Genomic DNA, 14469 nt, shown 5'->3' with positions numbered 1-14469 from the left:
GATTTATTCAGCAATCTGTTAAAATATCGTTTTCTTTTCTCTGTTCGCCAACAAAGGAGAGAAGAGCGTACCCGCATTGACCGTGTCTCTCATGCTTCGAGGGCATTTGGCTTCAGCGCAGGCGCACAAACCCCGCCTCTCTCCTGTGCTGTGTGCATTCGCATTGTGTCTAAACAGGCAGCGAGCAAAAAGATATTTTACCAACAGCAGTAATGTCGGGCAGGTCGGTTCGAGCGGAGACGCGGAGCAGGGCGAAAGATGACATCAAGCGGGTTATGGCTGCAATTGAAAAAGTGCGGAAATGGTAAGAGAGAGCGTCTACCCGTTAACGAACATTACAGACAGCCTGTGGGGGAGGAGAGACAACGAGAAACAATGAAATGAAAGGAAAGAGCGTTTATTCCACTCCAATTTCAGTCAGATGCGCTCTTTCGGCGTTTCTTCGCGCGGCTGGTGTTTTTGAAAAATTAGTTAGGAAAAATGTACATCGTATTTTTCTTCCATTAAATTTTTATGTGGGTTGAACCTAGAAGCCATTTCGTTGCAGTCACATGAAGGCTTTGCTGTTAGAGCCTGTAATGCCGGCTGAATAGTAACCAAACGGGCTGACTTGATGAACTAAAGTCAAACGTCCGTACCAAACAAAAAGTGCCGCTGAACGGGCTTTTGACTCGTTCGTCTCATCTGAGAGTGAGTGACTCGCGCTTCTGAGCGTCGGAGCGTGAGGAGAGTTTTATCCGCGCGCGGGGGTTTAAACTCAGCGCGGAGCTTTCAGACTTATCAAGAACTGCTGAGGATTGTGCTTAAACTTCAGCCAACTAAAAAAAAATCCTGCAAAATGGTATGAAATTAACAATAACCACAACAACAGTATCTTTATAAACTTATACAATTATCCAGAGTTAAATTAGAAAAATCGTAGCTTTGTGACAACATAAGTGCGATTTTAATTTTCTTAATCTGTGAGCTAATACAAGTGATTTTAAAAGGATCAATTACATTTAATGTGTAATTAGTATTGTTCTAATGTCCACCACGTACACTAGTGCAGAAAGTTATCCTCGTGTATATTGTAAAAAGAAAGAGTTTGTTTTCATTTGCATTGCATGTTCTGTGAGTACTTTACACAAACAATACCTCTGCAGATATTTCTTATGCATATTAAATAGTTTAAAACTAATTTGCTTGCGGTGTCATTTGTGTTTGATATCTAACAAAAACCTGCATCTCCAGGGAGAAGAAATGGGTGACTGTTGGTGACACGTCACTGCGAATCTACAAGTGGGTACCAGTGACAGAGCCCAAGTCAGAGGATGTAAGTGACAATTAATCACCATAATGCTCTGCTATAGCCATTCTAGTCAATACCAATAACCCAATGAAATATTGTCATACTATTGCTGATATAACTGATACATCTTTTTCAATCTCTTTTCCCAAAAAATATTTTTTCTCTTAATATATTTTATAAATTATTGGGTAAATTAATATTTTCACACACAAAAAAGGTTTTAAGCCCGTTATTTATTTATTTTGCTGTCGTGTGTCTGTAGAAAATATAAGTTTCCAAACATTCCTTTTGTCATTAATTGTAATAATCTAGTGAGATTTTTGTATGCACAAGGAGTCTGACAACAGCTGGTATGATCCACACGGAGATCTGAATCTCAGAATCTGTGATTACTGAGACAGACTAAATCCAGAAGAACTGTGGCAATGTCTCCAAGACGCTTGAAGAAACTGACCTGCAAAGCTACCTGAAAAGTGTCTTTGAGATGTTGCTGTAGTTCTTCTGGATTTAGTCTGTCTCAGGTTTTTATGTTTCTTAATGTAATCCAAGATATATATTTATGTTACACAGAAGAACAAAAACAAGAAGAAAGGCAAAGAGGACAAGTATGGCTCTGAGGTTACGACCCCTGAGAACAGCTCCTCACCTGGAATGATGGATATTCATGGTAATGCTGCAGGCATGACAGTTATCAGACTTCAATCACATCTCAAAAATAATGCTCATACAGCTTTTTAGGCTCTGTTACTTGGCAATTATTATAAATATTAGTGTTTTTTATCACCAAATTGTGATCTTTGTGATTTGTAATCAGTTGGTCTTCTACGGCAGGGGTTTTCAAACTGGAAAACCAGAAGGTTCTAAGGGGTCCCCCAAACATTTCAGAGAATAAAAAGACAAAGAAAAATGGATAAAGTCTACCGAACATTTGAACTGTTTAATTTTTAAATGTTTCTCTTTTCTTGCCATATACATATTTCTCAGAATTGTATATGTTTGCTTTGTATCTTTCTAGTAAGTTTTGCTCACTATAGTCCCCTTTATCTCGCTCACTGGGGTTCTTAATGCAGTATGTAAGCTGCTTGCATTTATTGTGAAAGTTGCTTACACAAATAATTTTTTATTTAAAATGTTCTTTTTCAGGTTTATACATCCAACATTAAGTATAACCAATTTAAGTTGGGAAACTATGTTGTATTTATAATGTCACACTTACTATTTATCTAAGAGTTTAAATGTTTTTTTTCATACATAAAATATATAGATGGATTTTAGGAAGGGGGTCCCTCATAAAAGGTTCATCATATTTCGGGGTCCTTGGCATCATAAAGTTTGAAAACCCCTGTTCTACGGCATGTACAAAATATACGTATAAAAAATATGTATGAAGTATGGCAGGAATAACCTATAATTTCACACCAGTTGTCCATTTTTTTTTATATTTGTTTGTATAAATGGCTTTGAATGGGCTTAACCAATAGACGGGGTTGATGAAACACTCCAATTGAATAGATGACATTTGCTATTCTGTCATGATATCTTTTCAAGCATTTATCAAATCTTTTGTCACACCCTTTTAATTGTGTTTCTGTTTTTCACCTACAGACGATAACAGTAACCAGAGCTCCATTGCAGACTCCTCCCCACTGAAGCAGGAGACCAGCAACAACACTAGTCCTGCACCCGAACCAATGGCAGCGTCTCAGAGTGACAGCAATGACATGAAAAGTGACCAATATCCTTCAAAACACACTTCTGGTCAGGATCATAAGAGTGGTTAGTCACTGCAATGAATCCTCTACAAGCTCGCTATCCTCTCTTCTCTATCCTTTGATGTTTATTTTAAAAGCACTTTTCTTTCTCTTCAGAACAAAACCACTGCTCATCAGAGTCTAGGACAGCCAAAAGGGACAGCAAGTCACAAGGGGATTCGGAGCACTTTTTAGACTCTTCCAAATCGTCCCAGGTACATGCTAACAGTGTCACTTGCATTAAAGGGCCCCAATTATGCCATCTTAAAGTTTCCTAATTTAGTTTTGGAGGTCTCCAACAACAGGTTTACGTGCATTAAAGGTCACTAAACAGTTTAAATTTCTCATAATATACATTGCACATCACCACAATGTTCAATGATTCTCAAACGACTCAATGGATGAATCAGTCTCTCTAAATGCTCTGATTGGTCAGATGGCCCAGTCTGTTGTGATTGGTCTATCGCGTACAGCGTGTATTTCGGAGGCTAAACACCCATTACCATGACTGAACTCCAGCTCCGTCCGGAGGCTTCCTGAAGCTCAGCGATTGTACACACTGTAAAGACAGTAATGATGACGTCGATTCAACGATGAAACGTTGGAAGAACTAGTTATTCAACCCGAACCTTGAGCAGGACGTTTCTCAATGATGCTACTCAGTTTGAGTTACATTATGAGATGTTTCAACTGTAATTTCTCACCATCAGCATTAACAAGTGTGCGTCCATAAACAAACCCGTGTGTGTTTTTCGAATTTATTGCGGTGCACATGCGGGAACTGTATCAATAACAGCACATATGTTAGCACTAACGTGAATGACTGATGTAACATTTAAAGTTTGCATAACAAATCTTGCTCCATCTTTTATCTTTACTCAAAGTAGTAAGAATTACAGACAATCTGCATTAATAGACACACAGCTGATTTACAGTAGTATTTCAGTAAGACAGTAATAACGCGAGTTAGCCAGATACCTACACAATATGAAACACAATGCGCGCGCAATAAGTGGACAGGCAATATGCTAATGTTTCGTCGTGAAGTCACAACGAAACGGCTCGTGACTCGTTTGAAAAATGATTTGTTCAATTGACTCAGTCGACTCTAACTTTTGAGAGACAATAACTTTATATACAGTGCACTTTCAGATTTAAAACTTTGGAGGATTTTTTAATTCACTTATAGGGGCACTTTAAGGTAAAACAAATAAATAAAAGTAATAATTTCTTAATCATTTAAGTAATAATATCAACAGGTTTCAGTTATAGATCAGCTGTTTTTCTTTTAACTGATTGTTTTTTTTTTTTTTTTAAGGAATTGGAAGATGGTGCTCCCCCAAGCAAAAAAGGGAAAATCGATTCATCCTCTGAAGAGAGTTAACTATCTTCTGCCAGCTGTCATGCATTTACGATCCCAGTCTCTTATCCCGAAACGCATCACAACATAAAGGAGGTTTTTCTTTAGTTCTACACTCTTTCCTACTTACATCTATTCACTTTAAGCCAGAAACCTGTCTTTTGCTATCATTTTTAGGATAGAGGGCATGTCTGGATCATCTTTGTATGAGTTAAGGTAATGAATCAAGCTGTGAGATATTGTACTGATCCTAGAACAGTTAATGCTGCCCTACAATCACTACGTGCTGTTTCTTTTGCCAAGATCAGTATTGTCAATTGAAATGGCACTGGAACTGCCATCATTTTTCCAAATTGGCATTGATATCAACTGCCATTTGTGATTTTTAAAAATTTGTATCATCACCTTTTCTTGTTCACTCAGGAAGGTCAACACACTGTTTTTTTTTAATCACGGTGAAAGTAGATTTCTGCTGCTGTAGTTTAGAGAGATTTCACCATAAGTAGCTAAGTATAAAAAACAAACAAACACTGCAAATGGTACTAGACACAAGTTATTCAAGTTCTCCTGTGAAGACCATAGCTTGTAGCATAGGCCCTGCTTGGTTGAGAGCATTTGTGTTACTGAGAAGAGGAATTTTTTTTTCTCGTCTTGTTTTTGACTGTCTACACACTTCTCCAAAAGTGCCCACATTTTGGTTATCATTTGTGTTTGTTTTAAATATCCAGGTAAGCCGAAAATGTTAATTTTCAATAATGCTCAAGTCAAAACAAGCTTTGAAATGCTGGTTGCCATTTCAACAGCACTACAACCTTCCAACGTACACAAAGGATACAATAATTGCATCATTTTGATACGTCAAATTCACAAATTAATTACTGTTTCTTTTAGCAGCAACTGTACTGACTGCATGTGTCGTCGTCCAAGGAAAAACGTGACATTGATTAGATTGTACCACAGACAGGTTATGGGTAGACAGCTGTGCGAATACCTCATACTCAGTCCAGCAGTGCTGGAATGTAAACCCTAAGTATGACTTTCTCGAAATTACTCTGTTACGTATGCTTGAAAAATAAAATGTATATATTTATACGATTACGTTTTTGCTACCCTTATGTTTTTGCCACAGTATTTCGCCAAACGATTGCCTTCTGTAGTTCAATCTTTGAAACTTTTAGCAAAATGTATTCATTGGGACCATATTGTTTTTTTCTTTCCCAGTCTATAACAGAAATGTCTTGTACAGAAGTATGGTTGTGTCTATCCTATTTATTCCACATGTAGTTTATTGGTTTTCTAAAAAAATCAAACAAAACAAAAAAACAAATAAAATAAAATATTTCCTTTGAATGCTTTTGACAGTTCATTTTGTTGCCAAATATGAAGCCTGAATATGTTCTGGATAGTCAAGATGAGCTTGAAGCTTGATTTCCTTTGATCATAGTCCAGATTTCACTGCACGATATAGTGTAAAGACTAATAAAACATAACATGAAGACAAACAATGTGATGCATACTTCAAATAAACTGATAACCTAGAGTACAAGAGATGTCTGAATGTGCTAAAACACAACAAAGATTCACTGCAGATTAGATGCCCAGAACTCTGTGATAATGTGAAAAGTGCTCACTAACATGTTGCATTAGAACAATTAAGCAATACCTGGTAAGATGCTAAGAGAACAATCACTCCATTTTAATGCCAGTTTTCTGTCTGTTTTTCACTATGCGTCTGAAAGTGAGGTTGATGCGTGCTGTTTTGACCTTTTTTCTGACTGGAAGACTGTGATACCAATATGTGTTTGTGGGTTGGTTCATGAGCAGAAGACTCCCGTGAGCCAGCTCCAGCTTCACAGGCTCAATCTGATGTTTGCTAGAACCAGTTCGTGCATCCTTATGTCGGAAAATGAAGTCACGGGCAGCCCCTAGCGACACAGAGGCAATAGGACAGGCAGGATCGAGTTCCCGTTCATCATCCCGATGCTCTCCAATGTGATCGTGACCATCTTTATACCTGATGTAAATCGTAAACATACTTTCCTCATTTTGAAAGACCATGACTTCTATGTTAAGAAATTCACCACTTTAGACTCATAGGTAGGACAGTGATGTCTATGTGTCAACAGAAGAAAGTTGAATTACCTGTTTATCAAGACAAAGTTGAAGGTATGGCCTGTTGCCTTGGTAACAGCATCTCGAATGTGTTCCAAAGTGGGGGTCCACGGTTTAGCCAGGAGATGGACTCCAGAGAAAGAGTACATCAGTCCCTCGTCCCCGTATGTCACTTGCTTTCTTGGTACACTGTATGACTTTCCATACACTTGTACTTTAGCTTTGTCACCTTTGTCACATGAAAACAACAGGATATATATAATATTATATATAGACATATTACATGCAAAGTGAGATATTTCAAGCCTTTATTTGTTCAAATTTTGATGATTATGGCTTACAGCTTATGAAAACCCCAAATTCAAAATCTCAGAAAATTTGAATATTGTGAAAAGGTTCAGTATTGTAGGCTCAAAGTGTCACACTCTAATATGCTCATTAATCATCTGCAAAGGGTTCCTGAGCCTTTAAATGGTCTCTTCTGGTTCAGTAGAATTCACAATCATGGGGAAGACTGCTGACCTGACAGTAGAAAACCATCATTGACACCCTCCACAAGGAGGGAAAGCCTCTAAAGATAATTGCAAAAGAAGTTGGATGTTCTCAAAGTGCTGTATCAAAGCACATTAATAGAAAGTTAAGTGGAAGGGAAAAGTGTGGAAGAAAAAGTGCACAAGCAGCAGGGATGACCGCAGCCTGGAGAGGATTGTCAGGAAAAGGCCATTCAAATTTGTGGGGGACCTTCACAAGGAGTGGACTGAGGCTGGAGTAACTGCATCAAGAGCCACCACACACAGACGGATCCTGGACATGGGCTTCAAATGTCGTCAGAAGCGTCTCTCCTGGGCTAAAGAAATAAAGAACTGGTCTGTTGCTCAGTGGTCCAGTCCTCTCTTCAAAAGTCTGGAGGAAGAATGGAGAGGCACAGAGTCCAAGATCCAAGTCCGGTGTGAAGTTTCCAGTCTGTGTTGGTTTGTGGAGCCATGTCACCGGCTGGTGTTGGTCCACTGTGCTTTATTAAGTCCAGAGTCAATGCAGCCGTCTACCAGGACATTTTAGAGCCCTCCAAGCTTCCTTCAGCAGACAAGCTTTATGGAGATGCTGACTTCATTTTCCAGCAGGACTTGGCACCTACCCACACTGTCTAAAGTACCAAAACCTGCGCTGTGTCCCAATTCGGTGGAATGACCTGCCTATCTCAATTCGTGCGGCCGAGTCTGCAGCCATTTTCAAAAAACGTTTAAAGACACATCTTTTCCAGCAACACCTGACCAATCAAGAATAGCACTTATCATTCTATTCATTGTCAGTCTGTCTAATTTATTTATATATATATATATATATATATATATATATATATATATATATATATATATATATATAAAAAACAATTCTGTTCTGTGCTAGATTAACTGAGACTTGTTACAGCACTTGCATATTGTTGATATTGTTGCCCTTGACTGCTCTAGCTGCTTCTATTGCCCTCATTTGTAAGTCGCTTTGGATAAAAGCGTCTGCTAAATGACTAAATGTAAATGTAAAAATGACTAAATGCATACTAATCCGTACTAAATAGTATTTGAAAAAATAATTAGTATGTCCTAAATCGTAGTATGTTGAAAAGAGTATTGCAAAGATACCCAGATGGTCTACTATTTCCGGTCAGAATTCGAAGTGCAGATCGATGCGCACTAACGGCTGATATTGCCCACAACCCATTGCGAGATGGACGAGGATTCGATTAGAACTACAAACGTCCGACGGTTGAGTAGAGAGGGTTAGATAAAGGGGTTTGAGTGAGCAATTATCAGTATTTAATCTGACGAAAATATTATTTATTCAATATTATCCGCATTATACTTCACCTGCAGCAGCATTGAGAACGTTTGTAATGATATGTTTGGCCTTTAACTTTTAAATGCATCATTATATTTAAACTGCAAACACATGAGGGGAGTCTCTGCATTAAAGACCTACGAATGGCAGATCAACGTGCGGCTACATTTCTCTCCGATGCGGTAGGAAATTAAATTGTATGTGAAGGATTTGAACTGTGGTGATGATTGACAGGGCAGTTTAAAAGGTGACGGTCACGGGATGCACGTAACTAAGCAACAGAGTCAGTTAAAGATGACGAAGTAGTATGTCCCAAAGCTTGCATACTCTTCTGCTGCACACTCAAAAGTATGTTCTTTTTCTTCACAAAAAGAGTACATACTTTTAGGTCGTAGTATAAGTAGGCGAATTGGGATGCAGCACTGGTTTAATGACCATGATTACTGTGCTTGATTGGCCAGCAAACTCGCCTGACCTGAACCCCATAGAGAATCTATGGGGCAATGCCAAGAGAAAGATGAGAGACATGAGACCGAACAATGTAGAAGAGCTGAAGGCCGCTATTGAAGCATCCTGGTCTTCCATAACACCTCAGCAGTGCCACAGGCTGATAGCATCCATGCCACGCCACACTGAGGCAGTATTTCATGCAAAAGGGGCCCAAACCAAGTACTGAGTACATGTGCATGATTGTACTTTTCAGAGGGCCGACATTTCTGTATTTAAAATCCTTTTAATCCTTTTTTTTCTGTAATATTCAAAAAATTTTGAATTTGGGGGTTTCATGCTGAAATAAAATAACTTTTCCAGGACATTCTAATTTATCAAGATGCACCTATAAATATGGCACACAGAATTTGGTACGAATATAATAATGAAGTTACATTGTTTATCTCTAGATAACACATCCTGTATTATGATTCCTGTATCTGTAATGCCAATATACACTACTGTTCTAAAGTACAGATTTTTTAAAACTAATACTTGTATTCAGTAAGGATCCATGAACCACTTAAACTCTAAGGACCCGGCTAAGGGTCTGGGATGACATCATTAAGTATATACTTTAAGTCTGTGGAGGAGTTCTGACCTCATATGTGGTACCATTTAAAAAAAAAAAAAAGCTTAGAATGTCTACTTTCTGGAGATATGCATCACTTTGGCATTTGTTTTACACAAAGTAACTTATTTACACTAAATTAGTCTGGGACGATTTTCGCCTGATTTTGGCCTACCCAAATTGAAAAGCTTCCCATACCCACAATTTTGGTGTCGTTGTACAGAAAACCCTTTGAAGTTGCATAAAACACTGCTAAAAGTGATACACATTTAAGTATATGAGAGGCGCTTTTTCATTTTTAAGGTTCTAAATTCATTTTTGATATATATCTTTGATATTTGATATCTAGCACCCTAGAGACAGTTTTGGCTGTTTCCACCATATGTTTGTCACTGGAAATAAGAATTTTGTGACACTGAGATATTGCATTCATTGGAGAGATTTGGGTAGGTGAAATTAGTTATACACTTTTAAAAATGTATGTATAACCAAAAAAATGTTGGGAGTTATATTACAGTTCAGAAAACATATACTTACATTTTTATCACTTTTAGCAGTGTTGTATGTAACTTCAAATGGTTTTCTGTACAATGACACCCATATTGTGTATTAAGACCACTGTATGTGGGTATGGGAAGCTTTTCAATTTCCACCTGGATTTGGGTAGGTCAAATCCAGGTGGAAATCCCCAAAAATCGTCCCAGAGCTAAGGAGGTAAAGGTGACGTTAAACCGATTACAAAGATAAAATGTTTTTTATTATTATTTTCAGTTCATCTAAGAATCCTGTTTTTTGTTGTTATTGTTTTTTTTTTTTTTACATTGATAATATATAAATAAATAATGATGCGTTATCCAGCTTTGCCATCACAGGAATAAATTACATTTTAAAATATATTCAAATGGGAAAGAAAATAGTTATTTTAAATTGTAATAACAATATTACTGTATTTTTTTTAATCAAATAAATGCAGTCTTGGTAAGCATAAGACCCTTCTTTCAAAAACATGTTTTACTTAACCTTTGAACGGTAAGGTGTACATGACACAAAAGTACATTCAATACCTGTAAAATACACCACCTCCTCTTCTAGCTGGTTAAAAAGGTGATCAGCCTCCTCTTTGTCAAATAGCAAACTGTAGTCACAGTCCAATCCCTCTGCCTCAAACTTCTGCCAGGGAATGGGCTGAGAAAACTCCTCTTCCACATCACACTCATCTTCTTTGCATTTCTTGATCAGTTCCTCCGATTTCCATTCATCTGCCTCAACAACTGATCTTTTTCTGTGGCGAGTTATAAACCTATCCATCCAAACACCTGCAGAACAAAACAGAAAATACTTTTTTATTTTTTTAAGTCACTTTTAAATGTCAACAATTTATATGAATTGGTTATTTTAATATAGTCACGGTCCACATCAAGGAAAACTTTTATCTATATGTCATGCACATTTTGACAGCAAAATGTGGTTAAGCATGAAGAGAGCTCTATGGTTTGTCAACAATGTTTTGGTGGTTAGTAACACGGAAGCGGCAGCACAGTCCGGGTCTTTCGTTATACACGTGTATTATAACTGTAACTTTGGGGAATGATTCAGTAGGGTGTCTTACCTGGATTGCTTTTATGTTTTAATAAATCATCCACATTACATAGCTTAATGTTCAAATTATGTCCCGATTTTGTTTCAACTTCCAGCGGCAAACTCCGGAAGTGTACGTCACGTCACTACCGACGACACGTCATTAACAGTACTTTTCTATTCCAGTGGTTACAGTGAGAGTGTACAAACGCATCTGGTCTAGCCAATACCTCATAGTTCTTAGTAAAGTAACTAGAAAAAACATGAAAAGAAACGTCTGTGAGTGGAAATACTGACTCCAAACAGGCAAAACGAAAGTTAAAAAAAATATATCACATTGGCTACGATAAAAAATATTTAGGAATGAAATAGTTAGGAAATATTTTCAGGAACCTCATATTGCTCTGAAAAAAACAAATGAAATAAAATTATGCCAAAACGTATTCAAGTTTTTGTAAAATAAGACACAATTTTCATTCATTGATAGATTTGTGATGTAGGCTATGACCTGCATTTATAAGATAAACGAAATCCTGAAAAATCGTAACATGTAGGCTAACGTATAACAAATCGTAACGATGTTATTAAACGTAACATGCAGTTAACAAACTGTATGTATGACTATTCAGCACTGTTGACAAAGTTTGCAAAAAGGTCAATTTCAAAAGTACAATATTTTATTAAGAAGACTGTCATTTTTGACAAAAACAAGATTTCGTCAAATACACTGGAGTACAAATGACTTTGTTCCACAATGGTTTTGTCACCCTAAATGGTAACAGATCATTCATTGATTTTCCTTTTTCAGTTGTTTCTTACCCGCATAAGCCTGAAAAGTTGAAATGTCTTTATTTATACCATAAATACACTTCAGTTGGTAGTGTGCACAAAACAAAAACAGAATGAAGTCTCAAATTACTCCACATTTTCATAATCATTGTCAGTGCAGTTTGAATACGTCTCCTCTGCTTGTGCTGCACTGTTCACATAAATTGCAACCTTATTTTCAGGCCTGTTGATATAAACGGATGAAAACGGTCCTGCAAAGAAAAAAAAAAACTATTTAATTTATTTGTCAATATTTCCATATTAAAAGTCATTTAGGTTATTTAATTATTTATTAGGCTACTCACTTTTCCCTTTGGAGGTATTTTTTCTAAACTCTTGATCATTCTCTGCAGCAGAAATTGAATAAATATAATGTCTCCGATAAAAAAAAAATCTGGTCATGCCTTTTACTAACAGCATTATTTTACGATAATTTGATCTTTACATGTTTTTTTAAACATTAGCAATATAATCTACAATTTGTGTAAAACAAGAAATACTCATTAAACTCACCATAGATGGTTTGTTCTTTCCTGGCATCTCGAACTATCAACACAATGAGAGAAAAACAATGTTTGAAACAGCATCCATTTAAAACCATCCTTTAAAACTTGAAGACCATGTGTTACTGAAAAGGCCAGGTCACACGTATAACTGTGCGTGGACAAATACTAAATGAATCGCTTACCCTGTTGTCTGTTTGCATAATATGGTTGATCTGATGTTTCTGAAAGAAATATATTATGTTACTTTATTGAGCATGCAAACATTGCATTTTTAGAATTTATTCAGAATTTATGTGATACTTACTATTTTGTTTATGCACAATGCAACACACTGTGACCACAAGAAGAAAAATAATAATCGTTGCTCCTCCTGCTATGAAGAGCCAAAAGGACATCACTGTGTCCTTTGTGCTTTCTGTTTCATCTTGTTCTAATTCTTCTGCCTTTTAGACAGAACATTTGTAACATGCAAAAAACAGACAATATATCAGACAATAAACTTTAAATAGTACTAACGTATTTATAAAGTATGATTTTAAGTATTAAATCGTGTCAGGACACAATAAAATATACTCCATTGTATGTGTAACCATGGTATGTTTTTGATCATACTGCATTATTTTAGTGAATAAATCATACTTGAAAAACTGTCATGTGGTACAGTTGCCAGTAATTTTTTTACTCACATGTGTGAATTCCAGTGTCCTGGTGATTAATGCTATAGTTAAAGTCTTAAGACAGTTCACAGTGGAACAGACCCACATTATAGAGGATGGAGTACTTTCCAGTTTTGTAAAATTTGGAGGTCTTCTTCTGTTGTCCTAACCCTTTAGTTCACCTTTCAGACTGTGTTCTAAAATTAGATACAGTTGCATTGGTGCAACATCTCTGCCGTGCAGTCTGGCCAGAAGTTGGCTGTTTCAAAGAAACGAGAGAGCATCTCTGCTCAAACCTGAGAAACCACAGCAACAAACAATGAAACTATTCACCACTTTCCGCCTGCACATCACAGGTGATCAAACTTTGCACAGTGATGATATTTGCAGAGGTTCCTGCTGTTTTTAACCTTTTAAACTTTAAATACTTATATACTGCTAGTATAATTATTATGTTCATGTTATGTTTATTAAGTAACCCCCCAAAAATTACTGTTAATAAAGGACACAATTAACATACTCTTACATTCTGTTTACTTAAATTCTACAGCTACACCTTTCAAATTAAAACCCATAAAAAAACAATAAAATACAACTTACCATTTAGAGGTGAAACATGCAGATAAATATCCGAAAGGATGTGTATATTTTTTCCTGATAAACATGAGCGAGTGCTGAAAACCTTGAAACAATTCAATCTGCTTTGCATCAAAGAGGTGAAGAGGCTGTTGGACAAGTGTCTTCTGCCGTCATTTCCTGATCGCTCTACCTACTTGGTTTCCTCAAGACAATTCCTACGTTCATAGTGTGTGCATGTATGTACTTAATCTTTACTATTGCACAAAACCACTTGATTCGTATTAAGATGGAGTTTAAGCCAAGCTTTAAAAAGACGCACAAGTATAGCTATATTATGCTTTTTACAAGGCTTAAAGAAATTACTTTGATTAATGATTAATTAGTTCGTTCATTGATTCATTTACTCAGCTATTTTTCTTTAAGTATTCACTTTCATTAGGGGTACATCCTTTTAAATGAGGGAGAATCTACTCAGTGAATCTACTTTTTTACTAACAATTTTGTTTTAGATTTTGATATGACTAATTTTATTAATCAATATTCAAAATAAGTTAAAAGGAGTTTTCTGATCATGATTAAAAGGTATCTTGGCTGTGGAGCTACATGAGAAACATAATTTGTGTCTGTCAGCTGTGATTGGTGGAATAAGGCATTATTTACTGCCCTCTAGTGGCCTCGCAGATGAAGATATTAACGTTATAGCACAAGAAATTGAGTTCTCTTTCATAGGTTCACTCGACGCTGCGTCACTTTATAACGCAATGGGAACGCCCTCTGGGTGTGCCGATTGTCTGAAGCCCTTATAGAATCACGGCAATTCATTGGCTGATGGCGCGGGCGCCGCCCCGACGCTCTTATGCCACCACATTATACTGGCGCGCGCGCCATCTGCTCCTCAGATTTCTCTGCCTT

General features: G+C 36.8%; 4 protein-coding genes across 5 annotated transcripts in view; 1 reads left to right on the top strand and 3 right to left on the bottom strand.

The window, feature by feature from the left end:
- Window positions 1-14469, bottom strand: part of cenpv (centromere protein V) — a 278526-nt gene that overhangs the window by 1193 nt on the left and 262864 nt on the right. The window lies entirely within an intron of this gene.
- On the top strand, window positions 124-5756 carry bcl7a (BAF chromatin remodeling complex subunit BCL7A). Its single transcript, XM_079815117.1, has 6 exons — window positions 124-304; window positions 1234-1315; window positions 1862-1958; window positions 2897-3067; window positions 3160-3257; window positions 4361-5756. The coding sequence occupies exons 1-6, from the start codon at window positions 213-215 to the stop codon at window positions 4424-4426; spliced, it is 606 nt and encodes a 201-aa protein (XP_079671243.1). The 5' UTR covers window positions 124-212; the 3' UTR covers window positions 4427-5756.
- alkbh2 (alkB homolog 2, alpha-ketoglutarate dependent dioxygenase) lies at window positions 5062-11145 on the bottom strand. Its single transcript, XM_079815115.1, has 4 exons — window positions 11020-11145; window positions 10475-10726; window positions 6545-6743; window positions 5062-6416 (listed from the first exon to the last, which is right to left on the bottom strand). The coding sequence occupies exons 2-4, from the start codon at window positions 10716-10718 to the stop codon at window positions 6089-6091; spliced, it is 771 nt and encodes a 256-aa protein (XP_079671241.1). The 5' UTR covers window positions 10719-10726; window positions 11020-11145; the 3' UTR covers window positions 5062-6088.
- On the bottom strand, window positions 11644-13726 carry LOC307125320 (uncharacterized protein). Its single transcript, XM_079815118.1, has 7 exons — window positions 13579-13726; window positions 13009-13274; window positions 12627-12765; window positions 12505-12543; window positions 12330-12362; window positions 12122-12163; window positions 11644-12028 (listed from the first exon to the last, which is right to left on the bottom strand). The coding sequence occupies exons 2-7, from the start codon at window positions 13084-13086 to the stop codon at window positions 11904-11906; spliced, it is 456 nt and encodes a 151-aa protein (XP_079671244.1). The 5' UTR covers window positions 13087-13274; window positions 13579-13726; the 3' UTR covers window positions 11644-11903.

This window comes from Gobio gobio, assembly GCF_949357685.1.
Source record: "Gobio gobio genome assembly, chromosome: 4".
In the NCBI taxonomy this organism is placed as follows: domain Eukaryota; kingdom Metazoa; phylum Chordata; class Actinopteri; order Cypriniformes; family Gobionidae; genus Gobio; species Gobio gobio.
Note: the sequence above shows the minus strand (reverse complement) of the source record. Positions and strands in the feature narration are given on the sequence as shown.